Below are 17,603 nucleotides of genomic sequence, written 5' to 3'. Positions count from 1 at the left end.
AATATATGCCTGTAGGACATTATTATACCTTGTCTTGTCTAAAAATCGACAGCCAATGAAGGGAGGAACTTGTAGATCATATATCTGTGGTTTTGGTCATAAGACAAAACACATTTCTACAGTTTTGTCTTTGTTCTAGTAAATTCAAGTAATAAGAGTTGAGAAGCGACCTCTATGCTCAGAGTCCTCGTTCTTTGACTCCCGGTTGTGCTTCCGTGATCTCTGTGCGAAATCAAAGATGGGTGTAAGTGCTTAATTATGAAATAGTTTAGTACTTTAATGATCGCAAAATGTTCTAATACTTACATTTCTACAATGTACGTCTTACTGCAAAAAGCTACTTACTGGTAGGGGGTGAAATGCGAGTTAGTACATGTATGGCGTGGCTACAGGCAGTGGACCGGTTCACAGTACTGCCTTCACAATCACAATCACAGTCTTGTCCCGTGCAACTGCAACTTAGTGCAATTGCAAGGCAAAGAATTCCTCCCAAAACAAGCAATTGCATCCCATCGTTTTTTCTTTTGAAGCGTTTACCGTGTGATCTGATTCTTCAACCAGTGGTTTTGTCACTTCGGTAGTGTTTTTGACAAGTTACTTTTTGTGTAAGTCGCTGACAAAGACTTAAAAATGAAAGACTCGAAGAGCCCACAGGCTCCATCATGTACGGCACAAGGGGAAGCTATTAAAAGTATTATGGAGAAGCAGAGGGTACTCTCCTTGTGTAACTGTAAGTGATTGAACTTGAAATTTACTATGAGGTAGGCTGTGTAGCCTTTACATAGGTCCTATTACTAGACTGTAGCATACGTGGCGGGCTATTCTACAATCTAAACGAGGCAGGTAGGGTTGTACATAGAAGTACTGTGGCGCCAGAAATTGTCTATCCTGGTCTTAAAGCTGTTGACTGATGGCGCTGTTACTGCCTCTTCTGGCAAACTGTTCCAGGTGTTCACTACTCGCTGGGAGAAGTAATTGCTTCGTACGTTCAGTCTACAGTGGTCTTTGCCGAGTTTCAGAGAGTGGCCTCTAGTGTCTCTACTGCTGATGGGCTCAAAGTGAGGTCTGTCCGCTTCGTACATGCCGTGCACATACTTGAAGGCATCTATCATGTCGCCCCGCAGGCGACGGTGTTCCAGGCTTGGAAGTTTCAGAGCTTTCAGCCTCTCACAGTAGGGCTCGTCTTTCAGACCTGGAATGAGTTTGGTCGCTCTGCGTTGCACGTTCTCCACTTCAGCACATAGCGTCTTGTGGTGTGGCTGCCACACTGAGTGCCCGTATTCCAACTTGGGTCGGACCAGACTCTTGTATAGTTGGATGAACATTTCCTCCGTCAGGTAGTCAAAAGTTCACCTGATGATGCCCACGATCTGGTTGGCCTTTCCAGAGACTATGCTGACGTGTTCTTTGAAGCTCAGTCTGTTGTCGACGTGCACACCCAAGTCTTTCTCCACCTCACTCTCCTGTAGCTCAATGTTGACATCCACCCCTCCCCTTCATAAAGTACTTTGCCTCGGACTTCTTGTTGCCGAGCTTCAAGGCGTGGCACTTCTCTGGGTGGAAGCGGAGCAGCCAGTTGTCCGACCACTGTTGTAGGCTGTCCAGGTCCTGCTGTAGTGCCTCTGGCCCCCCCTCTGTGTCGCTGCGAGTGTAGACCTTCGTATCGTCGGCGAATAGGCGGATAGGACAGGAACACACCTCCGGCAGGTCGTTGATGTAGATGACGAAGAGTAGACGCCCGCAAACGCTGCCTTGCGGCACGCCGCTAGTGACTTTAGCTTGCTGTGAGGATGCTCCGTTGACCACTACGCACTGGGTTCTGTCCGTGAGGAATGACTCCACCCATCCTAGGACCTTTCCTTGGATTCCGTGGGCCGCAACTTTCGACAGCAGACGTTTGTGAGGCACCGAATCGAACGCTTTCATAAAATCGGTGTAAATGATGTCCACACTCCCGCCAGCGTCAAGAACCTCAGTCCAGGCATCCAACACATCCAGGAGTTGAGTCACGCATGACCGGCCTGCGACGAAACCGTGCTGCTCTTTGTGGATAAGGTTATTCTCTGCCAGGTGCTGCATGACTCTCTCCCTCACTAGACCCTCCATCACTTTGCACAGGATACAGGTCAGGCTCACCGGTCTGTAGTTGCCTGGGGTCAGGCGACTGCCTTTCTTAAAGATAGGAGTCACCGTAGCTCGTTTCCAGTCGCCTGGTACTTGTTCGGCTGCCAGAGAGCGACGGAAGAGTTCCGCTACTGGGTGTGCTAGTGAGTCCGCAGCCGTCGAGAGTACCAAGGGGCTGATGCCATCCGGTCCACCCGCTTTGTTCGTCTTCAGACCCTGGAGCTTCTTCTTCACCTCCTCGTCCTTGATGTCGAAGTCAACGAGTGCTTCTCCGTAGTTGTAGGTTGGAGGCTGTGGTAGTGGGCCGTCATCTTCATTGGTGAATACACTCTGAAAAAAAGTGTTGAGCAGCTCTGCCTTGTCCTGGTCTACTGTGGCTCGATTTACGTCCTCTTTCTTTAGGTCGCCCACGCCCGATCTTGTCGAGGTCTTGGACTTCACGTATGACCAGAATGCCTTGGGGTTATGTCACCGATTACAGATGTCCAGGCTTTAATTGCATATAGGAATAGGAAAGCATTGTTAAACTTGCACTTGCAGAACTTTCGAAACATACCCAAACACAACAAAGTTGCTGCTTACATGTACAGGGTGGGAATATTTTGAATTTGATGAATTAGTGTTGTAACTTGTAAGTGAAGCCAATGTCAGTCTGTAAATTATGTTAACACGTTCCCATTCTGCACAGAAAGCTGACAGTGACAGGCTCTTTATTTTTTGCAAACAGAAAAGTCTGGACAGTGAATTCCTTCTTGGTGCACATGATCACTGAGAGCCTTTAACTTTGACACTCTGTAAGAATAATTTTTTTTTTTACAGTTTTCTGACATTCTCAAGGAAGGCTAGGCTGAGTTTTGCATGAAACTATTAATCAAGTCAAGTCAAGTCAAGTTTTATTATTCCAATAAAACCCCGTGAGGGTACATGGAAAATTAAAAAACACAGTAAAAACACATTTCATTCAACACCAAATAAAAGGAACTAAAACAAAAAGAAATCAGACTATGTACAGAAAAGGGAGTTGAGGGGTGAGGGAGAGCAAAAACAATACAAGAAACAATTCAACAATAATAATAATTAATAGTAATAATAATAATAATAATAATAATAAAACACTACAAGTGCAAAGTGATTACATACATTTCTTTACTATGGGAAATGGGGGGAAGGGGGAGGGGGGGTGGAGGGTGAGTTAACATCAGGACAAAAATACTATTACAAACAACACAAAACAGATATCGGAGTATAAAGCTAAAAGAGAATTAAATTTTACTCGCTTCTCAAACAGTCCATGACAAGTGTCATGAACTTTGCGAGTTTTAGCAATAAACTCTTTTTTGTAGTGGAAAAAAGCTCTTTGAATTTAACTGAATTGGGGCGGGCATAATAATAGCACCGTAACAACTGTTTTCTATAATTGGTAAAAAAAGGACATACAAAAATATAATGGAACTCGTCCCCAAGGTCACCTGATGAACATTTGTGACAGATTCTGTCTTGTCTGGGAACACCAAGAGTCCTACCTTTTTGTATAGGCAATTTATGATTCAGTGTTCTAAATTTTAAAACAGCGTTTGCTAAATTAACCGGCAGGATAGACAAGTACTTTTCAAACTCAAAATTCTCTTTATACATTCTATAATTATAATAAAACTCATTGTTATTTATTTCTGAATGCCAGGTTTGGACAAATTGGTCTTGTAGCCTATTTTTCATCAGTGCTTTGAAAGTATTAAAATAACCACCATCCGTTACATTATCGCTAGTTTGATTGTGCCAAAAATCACTAAAGCCTAACTCATTTAGAACACCATGGACAGAAAGCAGAAATTTTGACTTGTATACACCAGATTCATACATTTTAAACAAAAAACGATATGTCACACAAGAAAGTTTGTCAGAATCATTAGAAAATGCAAGTTTGTACCAAAAATTCAACATACGACATTTCGCTTGAATACTTACAGGGAACTGACCTAATTCACCCAAAACCATGTTTGTTGGTGTTGATTTGCCAACTTTCAAAATCATCTTAAAAAATCGTATCTGTAATTTGTTAGCTAAATCAGACATGTAAGGGCACCATACTTCAGAACCGTAAAGTAAAATAGGGACCACAGTTTTTTCAAAGAGGTCAATTTGGACATCAAGAGGCAAAAACAGTTTTCTAGTTTTACGTAATAATATTACTAATACATGTAGTAGTGCTACTGGCAATACTGTTAGTGTTGTTAGTGATTGGCTTGCCAGCATTTGTCAAGGTCATTCATATGACTGTTCTGGGTTAAGTTCCAATTACCATTGTATCATATTTAAAAATATTGCACGAAAACACTGATGTGGTAGTGGTACATAAGATAATGCAGAAAGATAAGGGGAACTTGGACAAATGTCAGATGAAACCCTGGTACATGCCGTTCAAAGTGGTGTCCAGCATGGCATAACAAAACATTGACATTACAGTTTTCAACAAAATCAATACCTTCATGGTATGTCAAGGTAAATTCACAGATCTATATTGGCAAAATTAAAAAAAATAGTAAAGCTTTGATTTTTAATTTAACTTAAAATAGCTGCTTCAATAGATTAGAAGGCCAGGTAACAAAATTATAAAGTATAAAAACTCTCAGCTTAGTACTGTGTTTGATTGTGGCATCAGATGTTGCACCGTTTAGTCCAATTACATACTTAATCTTGTATTGCGTTTATTTTGCAGCCGCCAGGCACGAAAGTTTTCATCGGCAACTTGCCTGATGATGTTGACCTCGACAGACTACGTGTACACTTTGAAACTGCGGGTGATATTGCAGAATTTGATGTTATCAAGAACTATGGATTTGTGGTAAGTGTGATGAAGTTTGTAGTACAGTTGTACCTTCAATGAGAGGACATCCTTACGACCAATCAATCGTAACCCTACATTTCAGGTTGCCTGTCGTGACAATTGACAGATATATTTTGGTGTAGATGATTCATGCAAAGGGACTACAGGAGATATATATATATATCCTTTATTGGAAGGTGGCCACTCGTCAGAGGGGCCTCATATTGAAGGTTCCACGGTAACTATAGTTTTTGTCTCGGTGAAACAAAATTTCGTTCAAGTGTTTGATACTTGATTGAGGGCAACTTGACAACCTGAAATTCCTAAAAGCATTGCAAACTTCAGTTGGTCAGTTGAAAAAAAGGTTGCTTATCTGCTAGACTTTCTGCCTGCTTCACACTCTTCTATTAAGTTGTAATATTCTTCTTCTTCTTCGTTCGTGGGCTGAAACTCCCATGTACACTTGTGTTTTTTGCACGAGTGGAATTTTACGTGTATGACCGTTTTTTTTACCCCGCCACTGATTTAGGCAGCCATACGCCGTTTTTGGAGGAAGCATGCTGGGTATTTTCGTGTTTCTATAACCCACCGAACTCTGACATGGATTACAGGATCTTTTTCGTGCGCACTTGGTCTTGTGCTTGCGTGTACACACGGGGGTGTTCGGACACCGAGGAGAGTCTGCACACAAAGTTGACTCTGAGAAATAAATCTCTCGCCGAACGTGGGGACGAACTCACGTTGACAGCGGCCAACTGGATACAAATCCAGCGCGCTACCGACTGAGCTACATCCCCGCCCTTAAGTTGTAATGACACTCACTGTCATAATTAATTTGATGAGAACTACTTTAGAAGGGAAGGATGATCTTTACTTGGGTCATGAACAGCTCTCACTAGTAGTCTCGGATCCAGAAATAAAGAGTCCAGTGTCATATATTGTACTACGTTGCAAGCCCCTGGAGCAATTTTTTGATTAGTGCTTTTGTGAACAAGAAACAATTAACAAGTGGCTCTATCCCATTCCCCCCCCCCCCCCCCCCCCCCCCCCTTTCCCCGTCGCGATATAACCTTGAACGGTTGAAAACGACGTTAAACACCAAATAAAGAAAGAAAGAGTCCAGTGTTGCTCTCATTGCCTTGATCACTGTTGCATACTTTCTTGATCTGATGGTCAGACCCCTGACTCAGTGACTGATAGTTTTTGCATGTAGGAGTGCTCCAAGTATTAATACTGATATATTGTTTGTCTAGGTACCAACTACCATGGCATAGCCGTAGAGGTTATAACAAATAAAAAAATCATGCTTCTGATATCGGTGTTAACATTATTGTTCTTACAGTTAATCGTGGTTCTAGAAGAATGTTTATCTTTGTGATCTGTGCCGACATGACATGCCTGGGTGTTGTGAGTTGACTTGATTTGTGTTTTCTCCTCTCTGTTGCAGCATTATAAAACTGAAGAAGAAGCCAAAAAGGCAGTGGAGGAGCTGAATGAAATAGAATTTGATGGAAACGTCATAAAAGTAGAGGTACAGTTTTCTTAATTGATCTTTCAGATTTTTAGGAAATATGTGCAACCAAATGCATGAAACACTCCAATCACCTTGGGAGGCAAACATGAGTGTTTGGGCTAGATTGATAACCATAAGAGTCTGCTGTTGCTGAACTCGCAACGTTTGCAAGAGCATACATTACCAGGAGACAACAGCAGTCAGACCTTATTAGTATCACAATCACAAACAGTTCTCTGCAAGACAAAAGAACAATTCAGAGGTGTTATCTAACCGATGCACATGAGACGTACACAGACCTGTTTACCAGTACGATTTGGGCGTATTTTGTACGCCAAATTATTATCGGTACGCAAGTACGCGACACACGCACAAAATACGCCTAAGAAAAAGTCTAGAATACGTTTTCCAGTGTTGGTGTGCTGATTACGGAATGGTACAACTGATACCGGTTTCGGTCGAAGGGAGATAACCATGACAGCGAGTCTTCAGCTGTGGAAACCTTGTTCAGTTGTTGGCACGTGCGATCGTCTGGACAATCGTGGCAAAATGAAGCGGAAAAATGTGCCAGTTTCGGATGACTGTACCAAGTCTAAACAGCAGAAGCAGCAGATTTTCTTGGAGAAATATAAGAAAGAGCCAGGAATTGTGGAGTCTACTATGAGAAAAAGTCATGCACACTGCAAGTATTGTAAATCAGATTTCTCCGTTGCCCATGCTGGGAAATATGACATCGAACAACACTGCAGTTCCAAAACTCACCTGGACAAGGTTGCTGCAAAGAAATCCGCTGAAAGCTGCCAAGGAATTATGAAGTTCATTCATGCAAAGCAAATCCTGCCAGAAGAAAAGGCTGTAGTCCGCGCTGAAGCAATGTTTTCTGAGATGATTGTAAAAATGAACTTGCCACTGTCAACCGCAGATGTTATTTCACGAACTTCATCTTTTCATTATCAATCTGATTGGAAGACACTGGTTATAATGCTATAAACTGACAGGTAAATAAAATTGTTTTATCCCTGTTGTATTGGAAGGAGTTAAATTCTGAAGGTGTTCACAAGACATGCTATTCTTACACAAGCACGTTTGCACCCACGCGTACATTTTCCCTAGCCCATATGGCTTTGCTTGCAAGGTACACCAACTTTATGAAAAATACACTCAACCTTTTGAGAAAGTACTCTTGCCTCGGGTTTAGGGTAAACAGGTCTGCAGTACAGCTGTAATTAAATTGCTCACTCTCAAGGCTGGCATGTGAAAGGCAGACTTCTTCGTCACCCTGTCACATAATGTATGCACAGTTTTTACATGTGCAGTATAATGTCAGTATATATACTTGTTTACTAATTTGTTCTTTTGACACTGTGCTGTTATATAACGCGAGAGTAGTAGCAGAAGCATGGCTTTCAAAAGCTTTGATATTGCAGCCACTATATATATGTGGATGTGAAAGTTTCAGAGCCTTCATTATTGATAAAGAAAAACACTTCTGATACAGTCAAACCTGCCCTGGCAACCACCTCTCTATAACCACCCCCCTTCCCAAGGATTCCCCCTAAAGTTCTTTTTTTTTCCCTCATACATTTCTCCTTTGCATAGTTTGACCAGCTGTCTGGAATGACTTCTGGTCGGTCTCTTTTGTGGATGTTATAGGCATGTTTGACTTTACAGGGTGCGACACTGAGTGAAACAAACTTTGTCCACTGAATTTAGTAAGCTGAAGACCGTGTTTTTTTGTCCTGTAATGAGCAATCAAATGGAATTCAGACAACAGAGCTGAGTAAGTGGAACAGCTTTATAAATGTAACTGTAAGGTTGTCCTTGTTATTTTTCAGCAATCTCGCAGTGCCGTTCGACACAAACCAGGCATGGGGAGCATGACAGAGTGTTACCGCTGTGGCAAGTCAGGACACTGGTTAGTACTTTATTTTTTACATTCATGGGTTCTTAGCAAGCATCTTCCTGATCATACTTGTTGAATGATTGATAGTAAAAGGTGACTGTCATATGCTTTAACAAATTGATCCAGTTTTTTCACTGCACAGGAATTCTCATGTATCTGTCACATTTCGATTTTGTAGGCTACAATGTCAAGGTACCTGATAGCTTTTGCATCAAGGTAAGGTAGCTGCTCTTTTGAATTTTCCTCGTGTGAGTGTCAGTCCTGTAGCTAATCCAAAGATAATTATCAGACTTTTCTCAGAAAAAGTATAATGCAACATCTTTGAAAAAACTGGTGCATTGACTGATGTCACGTTATAGCTATACTTCAGACTATGAATGTGACAGTAGGCTACTATTGTACTTGTAATATAAATAATGGCACTGCAGGAACGTATGCCATGTCATTAAGCTTTTTCTGTTTTGCTGTTGCAGGTCAAAGGATTGTCCTTCTCTGGGGTGAGTGTGACTTTCTGTCACTGTCAATAAGTGGTTGATGTGCAGAGCAAAGCACTTAGTAGGTGGTTAATATGGGGAGGAACTATTCTTTAATTATTTTATAGGTGAACAACCATCAGTTTAGAAAATTATGTTTTTCATTGGAATTGACCCTCATCCCATGTTTTTGCTAAAACCTAGCAAAGAGGGTATGAAGAGGAAAGTAGCAGATTTTTATACAGATGTCTCTTTTTCTTTCATCAGTGGACAGCCCTGCACATGTTTTTATATTTAGTCAAGTTTTGACTAAATATTTTAACATCGAGGGGGAATCGAAACGAGGGTCGTGGTGTATGTGTGTGTGTGTCTGTCTGTCTGTGTGTGTGTGTAGAGCGATTCAGACTAAACTACTGGACCGATCTTTATGAAATTTGACATGAGAGTTCCTGGGTATGAAATCCCCGAACGGTTTTTTCATTTTTTTTGATAAATGTCTTTGATGACGTCATATCCGGCTTTTCGTGAAAGTTGAGGCGGCACCGTCACGCCCTCATTTTTCAACCAAATTGGTTGAAATTTTGGTCAAGTAATCTTCGACAAAGCCCGGACTTCGGTATTGCATTTCAGCTTGGTGGCTTAAAAATTAATTAATGACTTTGGTCATTAAAAATCTGAAAATTGTAAAAAAAAAATAAAAATTTATAAAACGATCCAAATTTACGTTTATCTTATTCTCCATCATTTGCTGATTCCAAAAACATATAAATATGTTATATTCGGATTAAAAACAAGCTCTGAAAATTAAATATATAAAAATTATTATCAAAATTAAATTGTCCAAATCAATTTAAAAACACTTTCATCTTATTCCTTGTCGGTTCCTGATTCCAAAAACATATAGATATGATATGTTTGGATTAAAAACACGCTCAGAAAGTTAAAACAAAGAGAGGTACAGAAAAGCGTGCTATCCTTCTTAGCGCAACTACTACCCCGCTCTTCTTGTCAATTTCACTGCCTTTGCCATGAGCGGTGGACTGACGATGCTACGAGTATACGGTCTTGCTGAAAAATGGCATTGCGTTCAGTTTCATTCTGTGAGTTCGACAGCTACTTGACTAAATATTGTATTTTCGCCTTACGCGACTTTTTTTATATTTAGTCAAGTTTTGACTAAATATTTTAACATCGAGGGGGAATCGAAACGAGGGTCGTGGTGTATGTGCGTGCGTGTGTGTGTCTGTGTGTGTGTGTAGAGCGATTCAGACTAAACTACTGGACCGATCTTTATGAAATTTGACATGAGAGTTCCTGGGTATGAAATCCCCGAACGTTTTTTTTCATTTTTTTGATAAATGTCTTTGATGACGTCATATCCGGCTTTTCGTGAAAGTTGAGGCGGCACTGTCACGCCCTCATTTTTCAACCAAATTGGTTGAAATTTTGGTCAAGTAATCTTCGACGAAGCCCGGACTTCGGTATTGCATTTCAGCTTGGTGGCTTAAAAATTAATTAATGACTTTGGTCATTAAAAATCGGAAAATTGTAAAAAAAAATAAAAATTTATAAAACGATCCAAATTTACGTTTATCTTATTCTCCATCATTTGCTGATTCCAAAAACATATAAATATGTTATATTCGGATTAAAAACAAGCTCTGAAAATTAAATATATAAAAATTATTATCAAAATTAAATTGTCCAAATCAATTTAAAAACACTTTCATCTTATTCCTTGTCGGTTCCTGATTCCAAAAACATATAGATATATGTTTGGATTAAAAACACGCTCAGAAAGTTAAAACAAAGAGAGGTACAGAAAAGCGTGCTATCCTTCTTAGCGCAACTACTACCCCGCTCTTGTCAATTTCACTGCCTTTGCCATGAGCGGTGGACTGACGATGCTACGAGTATACGGTCTTGCTGAAAAATGGCATTGCGTTCAGTTTCATTCTGTGAGTTCGACAGCTACTTGACTAAATATTGTATTTTCGCCTTACGCGACTTGTTATGATTGTTGTAGGCAACATTTTCCTTGGATGTAGAGCAATGCCTTCCTCTCTAAACTCTCAGAGCTTAAACAAATATCTAACCTGATCTCAAATTGATTAATGATTTTAAAACAGAACATTTTCCCTCCATTTTGACCATTTTTGATTCCCTCTCCAACAGAGGTCGAGGTGGTCGCAGCCGAGGAAGAGGAAGAGGGGATAGGGGGAGGTATGATGAGAGAGGACCTCCCCCTTACAGGGATCCCAGGGATGCCTATGCTGACCCTTACGCTGACCCCTACTACCGTCGTCGCTATATGCCTCAACCCCCTGCGTATGACCGCTACTCCCCCTATGCCGATCCTTACGAGCGTCGTCGCCTGGCTCTGGCTCGTGACCCTTACTACCTGGAGCGAGAGAGAGATTACTATGACCAGTTGGCAGCCAGGTTAGTATTTCTTGCATTTGTGTTCATGTCAGGTTCTGTGTGTGTGAGTGTGAACATTTATGACTTGTAGCGCAAGAGAGTTTCCTACGCCCAGTTTCAAGCTAGATTTTTATTTTATGTGTGCATGTTCATGTCGGTTTCTCAGTGTGTGTGTGCTTTTCTCTGCTTAGTATGCTGCAGGTTGCCGTAGTTTGTCTAACAGTAAGACAGATTTAGCTTCAGCTTTCTTTCAGTGAATTATTTATTGATAACATTACTTCACAGGAATTCTCAGATGCCATTGCATTGAAAGCATGATCTGTTTCATGTGGTACTCAAGACTCTGTTGACCGTAGCAGTATGTTTATTATTGTTTGGAAACATGTATTTACTCCATACACCTGATTCATCTTTTCTTCCTGTCTTCCATAGGGATGCTGCTTACTATGACTACTACGCAAGAAGAAGGTAAGTGCTCGTTCACTTGAAAGAGTTACAGAAATGTTCACTCTACGATATTTTTCTTCTTTTCTGTTTACCCTAAATGTCTTCAAAGTTCAAGCCAGGTTCCTAATAATAACAGTAGCCTCATTTTCTTAGTGTTAGTTTAATGTTTCACTCTGTTAACTTTAACAGGATCATGTGGGCTTTTGGTTACAGAGTGCTAGCGTGTTTTAAATATGGTGTTCTCAGCAAATAAGAGTTGTCTTGCTTTGTGTTTGTAGAGCGGCGGCCTATTCCGACGAACCTGGTGCCAGGCCTACAGGAAGAGACGGGTAAGTTGGGCTGCTTCTTCACTTCTTGAAGACACAAGCAGATCATTCAGTGATGGTGCATGGTTCATTTCTTGTCCTTTAGAGCTGAGAAACAAAGGGGCCTAGCGCTCGCAAAAATAAACGACATGTGCAACAAGAATAAGTAAGAGTTATGTGGTTTCTTGTAATTGTCACTCTTGTTTCACATGTCATAAATATTTACAGCGCTGGCGTCTCTTTGTTTTTCAGATCTTATTATTGTGCTCTTCCTCGTTTGATTATGATTATTATCATTGGATTGTACTACGTTGCAAGCCCCTGGAGCAATTTTTTGATTAGTGCTTTTGTGAACAAGAAACAATTAACAAGTGGCTCTATCCCATCTCCCCCCCTTTCCCCGTCGCGATATAACCTTGAACGGTTGAAAACGATGTTAAACACCAAATAAAGAAAGAAAGAAAGATTATCATTGGATGTTTTGAAGCTGGAAGCACTCCGTGGCTGTGCAACTTGATATGCATTGTTATTTCAGAGGGAAGCAGACTAGTTTCACAATCTGGTTCAGGCTTTTGCGATACATTTTTGCTATGATACCTTCTGGATTTTTTGTACCGACTCATTCATAACTGTTATAGATGTGTGGAATTTGGATTTAGATAGTAGTTTTTCATTTCCCCCCACTTTTGGTCCATTGTGCACACAGTGTGAAAACAAATCACTGTATAGATTTGGTGTCTGTCCATCACAAGCCGACAATTTAAATCTTTGGAAATGTCTGTTTGGTGGCATGCCAAACCCTGGATCAGTCTGTGGGGGAAAAAGAGAGAAAAAAAGTATCTTTTTATAGGAATGTCCTGACGTGAATGCCTGGACTTCCATCATCATGTGAATGTGATAAGAGTGTATGTTCTGTTCTTCATTTGTACAACTTTTTTCCAGCTTGAATCAAATTTGTGTGCAGGACACAATAAAGCTCATATTGAAATGTGCAGAAGAGACAGAGAGATGTGTGGGTGCATGTGTTGGTATGCAGGTGTGTGCGTTGGTTCTGAAGTTAAAGCTAACAAAACATTGAGTGATAATTCAATACATTCTTGTTTGTGTATTGTTCTTTCCCTTCTGCTGCAAGAAGCTGTGTCGTGAAAATGGATTCTTGTTACCAGGTCATTTACACCATAGTGTTTTTAACACTTTAAGCGTTCTTAGTTATATGTGTAGTTTCATATGTTGCGAACATGCAGCCTCGCTAACCTCGGCAGGAGAACATTATTCGGAAAACTGTATGATTGCTTACGAACTCAGCCATAATCTGTTTCACAGAATATAACCGTACCTGTTTTCTGTTTCTCTTGGTATAGCTACGCTCCACCTCCTCGCCCGGACCCCTCCCTGTCAAGAAGCCGCGTGCCGGGCCCGTATTGAGAAAGTCGGTTGGCATGAAGTCGCAGTCGCCCTTCGACCCCTCAATATGTTGCCAAAGATGCCCACGGTCTCGGGGCCGAAAATGATGCGGCGGATGAAAAACAAACTTTGTTGTAGTGCACTTAGCTTAGATTTGTGTCAGCTTTCGGGTTTGTTTTAATCTTGATTTTAAAAGGAAATTTGTATCATAGGATTTCTTCTTTTCGAAATAAGTGTCATTCTGATATTATACAACAGTGCCCTACGTACGAACTTGAAGATGGAAGCACTGATGCCTTCTGATAATAGTACCTGCGAAGCTCGGATGGTGCAACGTAGTCACGAAGATGTTCTGTGTACGGAATGATCGGAATATCAGCTGACTCGCTTCTCGGAAGAGGTTGATGTCACTCGATCAGAACTGAAGACAGCAGGAAGACTTCTGTCCCTACGTTTGCAAGAAGTCAACCACGGAATGGTGTCTGTCGCTCGCACAAGAAGAAAGGCATCAGATTGGTAACAAACTTGGTAGACCCGGTAACACTCTTGCCAGTCTTGGGCTGTTGCTTGTAAAGTTTTCGCCGGGGATTTACTGCTCGGGAATCTAATTGCTTCACATTCGGTATAGAACTTTTCAGCTACATTATTCAAGTATGTTCATTCTGTACATGTCATTAATTTTAGAGGATGAAGTTAACTTATCCCTGTTATTTCTCCTAGGTTTGCTGAAATCCTTCAGTTCATTGTATCACAGTGATATTCCTGTGATGGCTTTGTATTTCATTTGTCACAATATCATGTTCGTTTTTTTGGTTTTAATCATTAAATGTTACCATCTTGTAACTTCTCCGATCACTTTGCTGTTTCTGTGTATCTTCAGTATGTAGTCAATGTTTGAGTCAGCTCTGTTGAACTGAAACCGATACATGTGATACAGCTTCTCAAGCGAGATTTGTGCAGAAGCAAATTCAAAAGTATTGGCACACACCAGCAAGTTCTGCAGACAAGCATGTTTCTGATGTGTTGACCTCAGTTGCGACGTCACAAACGCACAATATCAATGCCTGGGAGCGAGATCTATGTTGTAACCACCTTTGCAATAAGGAAAACAAACACACTCACAAAAACAAAACAGCACTGAAGCCAGCTGGTGAAGATACTCTCTGCCTGAAATAATGTTGGCGTGTGTGAGGACTTTAGTCTACGAATAGATCCCAATGGTAACAAACAAAAACAAAAAATAAACAAAACACGACAAAAACCTAACTGAACATTGGTGAAGTCGTAGAGTTGAAAACTGCCAGAGTTGTCAAGGTGCAAAATTGCGGGAAGTATGCAACACAACAAGGTGAAAGTATGTTCGTATCATTCATCACTGCCAGAAATGGCAAGTTTCCTAATTTCACTACAAAATGTGAATAACTCAACTATTGTGAAAGTGTGTTTTTATTAATTGGAAACCTTTTCATTAAATAGTACTTTTTTTTAGTCATGTCACCTGAGATGTAGTTAACTGTCATTCAAATGGAGTAATCAACACTTTTTGTAATCATTCAGTATTATGAAGCTGTTGGCAGTGTACATCTTGTCTATCATGCCAATGTTGTTCTTGCAGTGGTCCCACCAGACAGTGACAGTAGAAAGCAGAAGCAGAGTGCAAGCAAGTCTGTGAGGGAATCACTAGCTTTCCATTCATAGGGAGAGGGACAGTAGAGAATCGGTTCACCCAGCATCGGTTCACCCAGAATCGGTTCACCCAGCATCCTATGATCAAGCAGGTATGGCAGATTTATTTTAAACTCAATTGCCTTATGAATTTCAGATTTTAATCTGGTGGCGTAGGGTGTACTTTTTCTTTCTTTCTTTTTTTGTAGGCATACAAAATTTGCATCACTTTGGATGGGTAGTGCTTTTACAAATATTCAATGCAACAAGCATGCACAACCAGTTTAGGTGGAGTGAAACTTGCGCTCTAACAGCTATGCATTCCCACATACAGTGGAACCCCCCTTTTAAGACCTCCAAAAGTCTGTGAAAAACAGGTCTTGAAAAGGAGGGAGTCTTAAAATGGGGGTAATATTACAGAGGTTATGAACTGAAAGTCTAAAAAAAACAAGGTCTTAAAAAGGAGGGAGTCTTTAATTGGGGGTCTTAAAAGGGGGGTTCCACTGTATTCAAGCAGTAAATGACAGGCTGTCATTCAGCCACATCTTTGTTTGTATTAGCAGAAGGCTCTGACATGTCACTGCTAAAGGTGAAATCATGGAGTTACAGTATTTGGGGTGGACTGTAATGTCCCATTATGGGTGGCTGGTATGTGGAACTGAAAGAATATTTCAAAATGTAAATACTGGCATATGGCCGAGATCTGTTTTCGGCTTTACAAATCATGCATCCCTCAGAGAATGGGTTCATTTGATTTTGTCCTTAAGTATGCTGTTAAAGTTGAATAACATACCTTTATATGTTCTGTTTTCGGCTTTAACAAATCAAGCATCCTTCAGAGGATGTGTTCATTTGATTTTGTCCTTAAGTATGCTGTTAAAGTTGAATATCCCATGACCTCCCTTCTTTGTCTCTGTTACTTCAGTATGGGTATATATGTTGTATTTTTATAGCTCAATAAATACATCATGGACTCCAAAAAATATATGATAGTGCAGATTCCGATTTGGGCAAAGGACTACTTTCCTCCCGACCTTTGACCTCGCGCCGAACAATGTGACACATTTGTATGAAGTTCTAAAATCGTATTGCACGGCTCAGAAAACCATATCAGTTGCACGCAAAAATGAATCTCAGAACTGATCTGATGTATGAGATGCAATAAGCAAAAGTTTCTTTCATTATGAAAGCAATGCAGGTCGAAAAAAACGAACATTCAACTTACAAGATAACCAGATGCTAGCGAACCAAAACAAAAACACGAGTACCCTCCCCTTGCATCGTTAGCAGACGACTTTTGAGAATCTGTCGGTAGTGTGTTTTGGTGTGCGCCTTCAGCTATAAAACATCGGCTGTTTCACGTGTTTTGCGAGCAAGTCTACTCTTTTGCCTGGCTCTGCAGTAAGTCCACATATTTTTCCGTAATCCAGTCATATTCCTTCAAAATGCAATCAATCGGCGGTGACAGACGTGTCGGTCGCGTTTTCCTCACACCCATACCAGTTTAAGTTCATCCATGCAAACACACTCGCAAAACAGTTTATCACGTAGATACATTTCAAATAGGGAGCAAATGGTTAAATCTAAACCTACATATTTGTTCCCTAAAATTTGCTTCTCTGTCAATAAGCCTAATTACACACGTTCGAGAAAAACAACGTGGAATCGATTCTGAATCGAGTAAGCCAAATGGGTCCCAAACCCGTTTCGCCCGTTCTGCCGACCTGAAACGCAAAACAAAAGAATTGTGCGCTTCAACTAAATTAATTTCTATTCGACTTCATTACTTTCTTGCAACTTATGAACCTTTACTTAAAGCTTTTAAATGGTCTGAAAGTAGTGTTACCGCGTACTTATCGATGCACTCATTCGTTTTATTTTTTCAGCGAAGGTCACTTAGTTTAAGGTTGCAAAAGGGCTAAGTCTCGCTGGCAACAGTTTTACCCTGCACAGATCGCAACAGTGCCGCTAGTAGTCTACACTTTATGTTTGATGGTAGAATGGGATATACAGATTACAACACTCGTGGTTTTTTATATGGCTTGTATTTCAGTCACATCAATCGAGAGCCACTCGCCAGAGGCTCGTGTCTCCCGATGATATTCATCCGCTGGGTCTTGACTGAAATACAAGCCATATAAAAAACCACTCGTGTTGTAACCTATACATATCATACCTTTATATGTAATGTATCTTGCATGTGATATCACCAGCAGTGGGTTGTGTTTGCTATTTTCAGCCACTCTTGGAGCTGACAACAGGTGTTCACGAACAGAACTGGGCCCCTAAGGAGGAGTAAAGGGAAAAAGCATATTGTACGCCGCCGGCCGTGTGTCCGACAGGTTACATATCAATGATTGTGCTTTGACAGCAATAAATATTTTCAGAATTCTTTTCAATTGTGTTATAAATTGTCTGGGACATGCTGTTGGATGGCATTACTTATTTGCATGTATAAAAGGCTGTTCATAAAAATAACCTGCAACAAAGCTAAAGCCTGCTTCAATGTTAACATTTCTTTTCC

General features: G+C 40.7%; 1 protein-coding gene across 3 annotated transcripts; it reads left to right on the top strand.

Annotated features, from left to right (window-relative positions):
* The first annotated feature begins 157 nt into the window (after nt 1-157).
* LOC138952712 (RNA-binding protein lark-like) lies at nt 158-17,473 on the top strand. Of its 3 annotated transcripts, XR_011451409.1 has the most exons (11): nt 158-244; nt 4,841-4,966; nt 6,396-6,479; nt 8,297-8,376; nt 8,838-8,861; nt 11,013-11,279; nt 11,691-11,726; nt 11,984-12,034; nt 15,030-15,148; nt 15,179-15,192; nt 17,319-17,473. XR_011451409.1 is itself a non-coding variant. In XM_070324418.1 (9 exons), the coding sequence occupies exons 1-9, from the start codon at nt 239-241 to the stop codon at nt 13,433-13,435; spliced, it is 738 nt and encodes a 245-aa protein (XP_070180519.1). In that variant the 5' UTR covers nt 158-238; the 3' UTR covers nt 13,436-14,624. The 3 variants fall into 3 exon arrangements, 1 of the variants encoding a protein (XP_070180519.1); XR_011451408.1 differs by having other exon boundaries at nt 15,030-15,192; XM_070324418.1 differs by lacking the exons at nt 15,030-15,148; nt 15,179-15,192; nt 17,319-17,473 and adding an exon at nt 13,372-14,624.
* The last annotated feature ends 130 nt before the right edge of the window (nt 17,474-17,603 follow it).

The sequence above is a fragment of the Littorina saxatilis genome, linkage group LG17 (genome assembly GCF_037325665.1).
Source record: "Littorina saxatilis isolate snail1 linkage group LG17, US_GU_Lsax_2.0, whole genome shotgun sequence".
NCBI lineage: Eukaryota > Metazoa > Mollusca > Gastropoda > Littorinimorpha > Littorinidae > Littorina > Littorina saxatilis.
This window is presented reverse-complemented; position numbering and strand designations above follow the sequence as displayed.

Coding starts and splice junctions, on each gene's coding strand:
- LOC138952712 (XM_070324418.1), top strand. Junction 11,280..11,690: donor TATGACCAGTTGGCAGCCAG/GTTAGTATTTCT, acceptor TGTCTTCCATAG/GGATGCTGCTTACTATGACT. Junction 11,727..11,983: donor GACTACTACGCAAGAAGAAG/GTAAGTGCTCGT, acceptor TTGTGTTTGTAG/AGCGGCGGCCTATTCCGACG.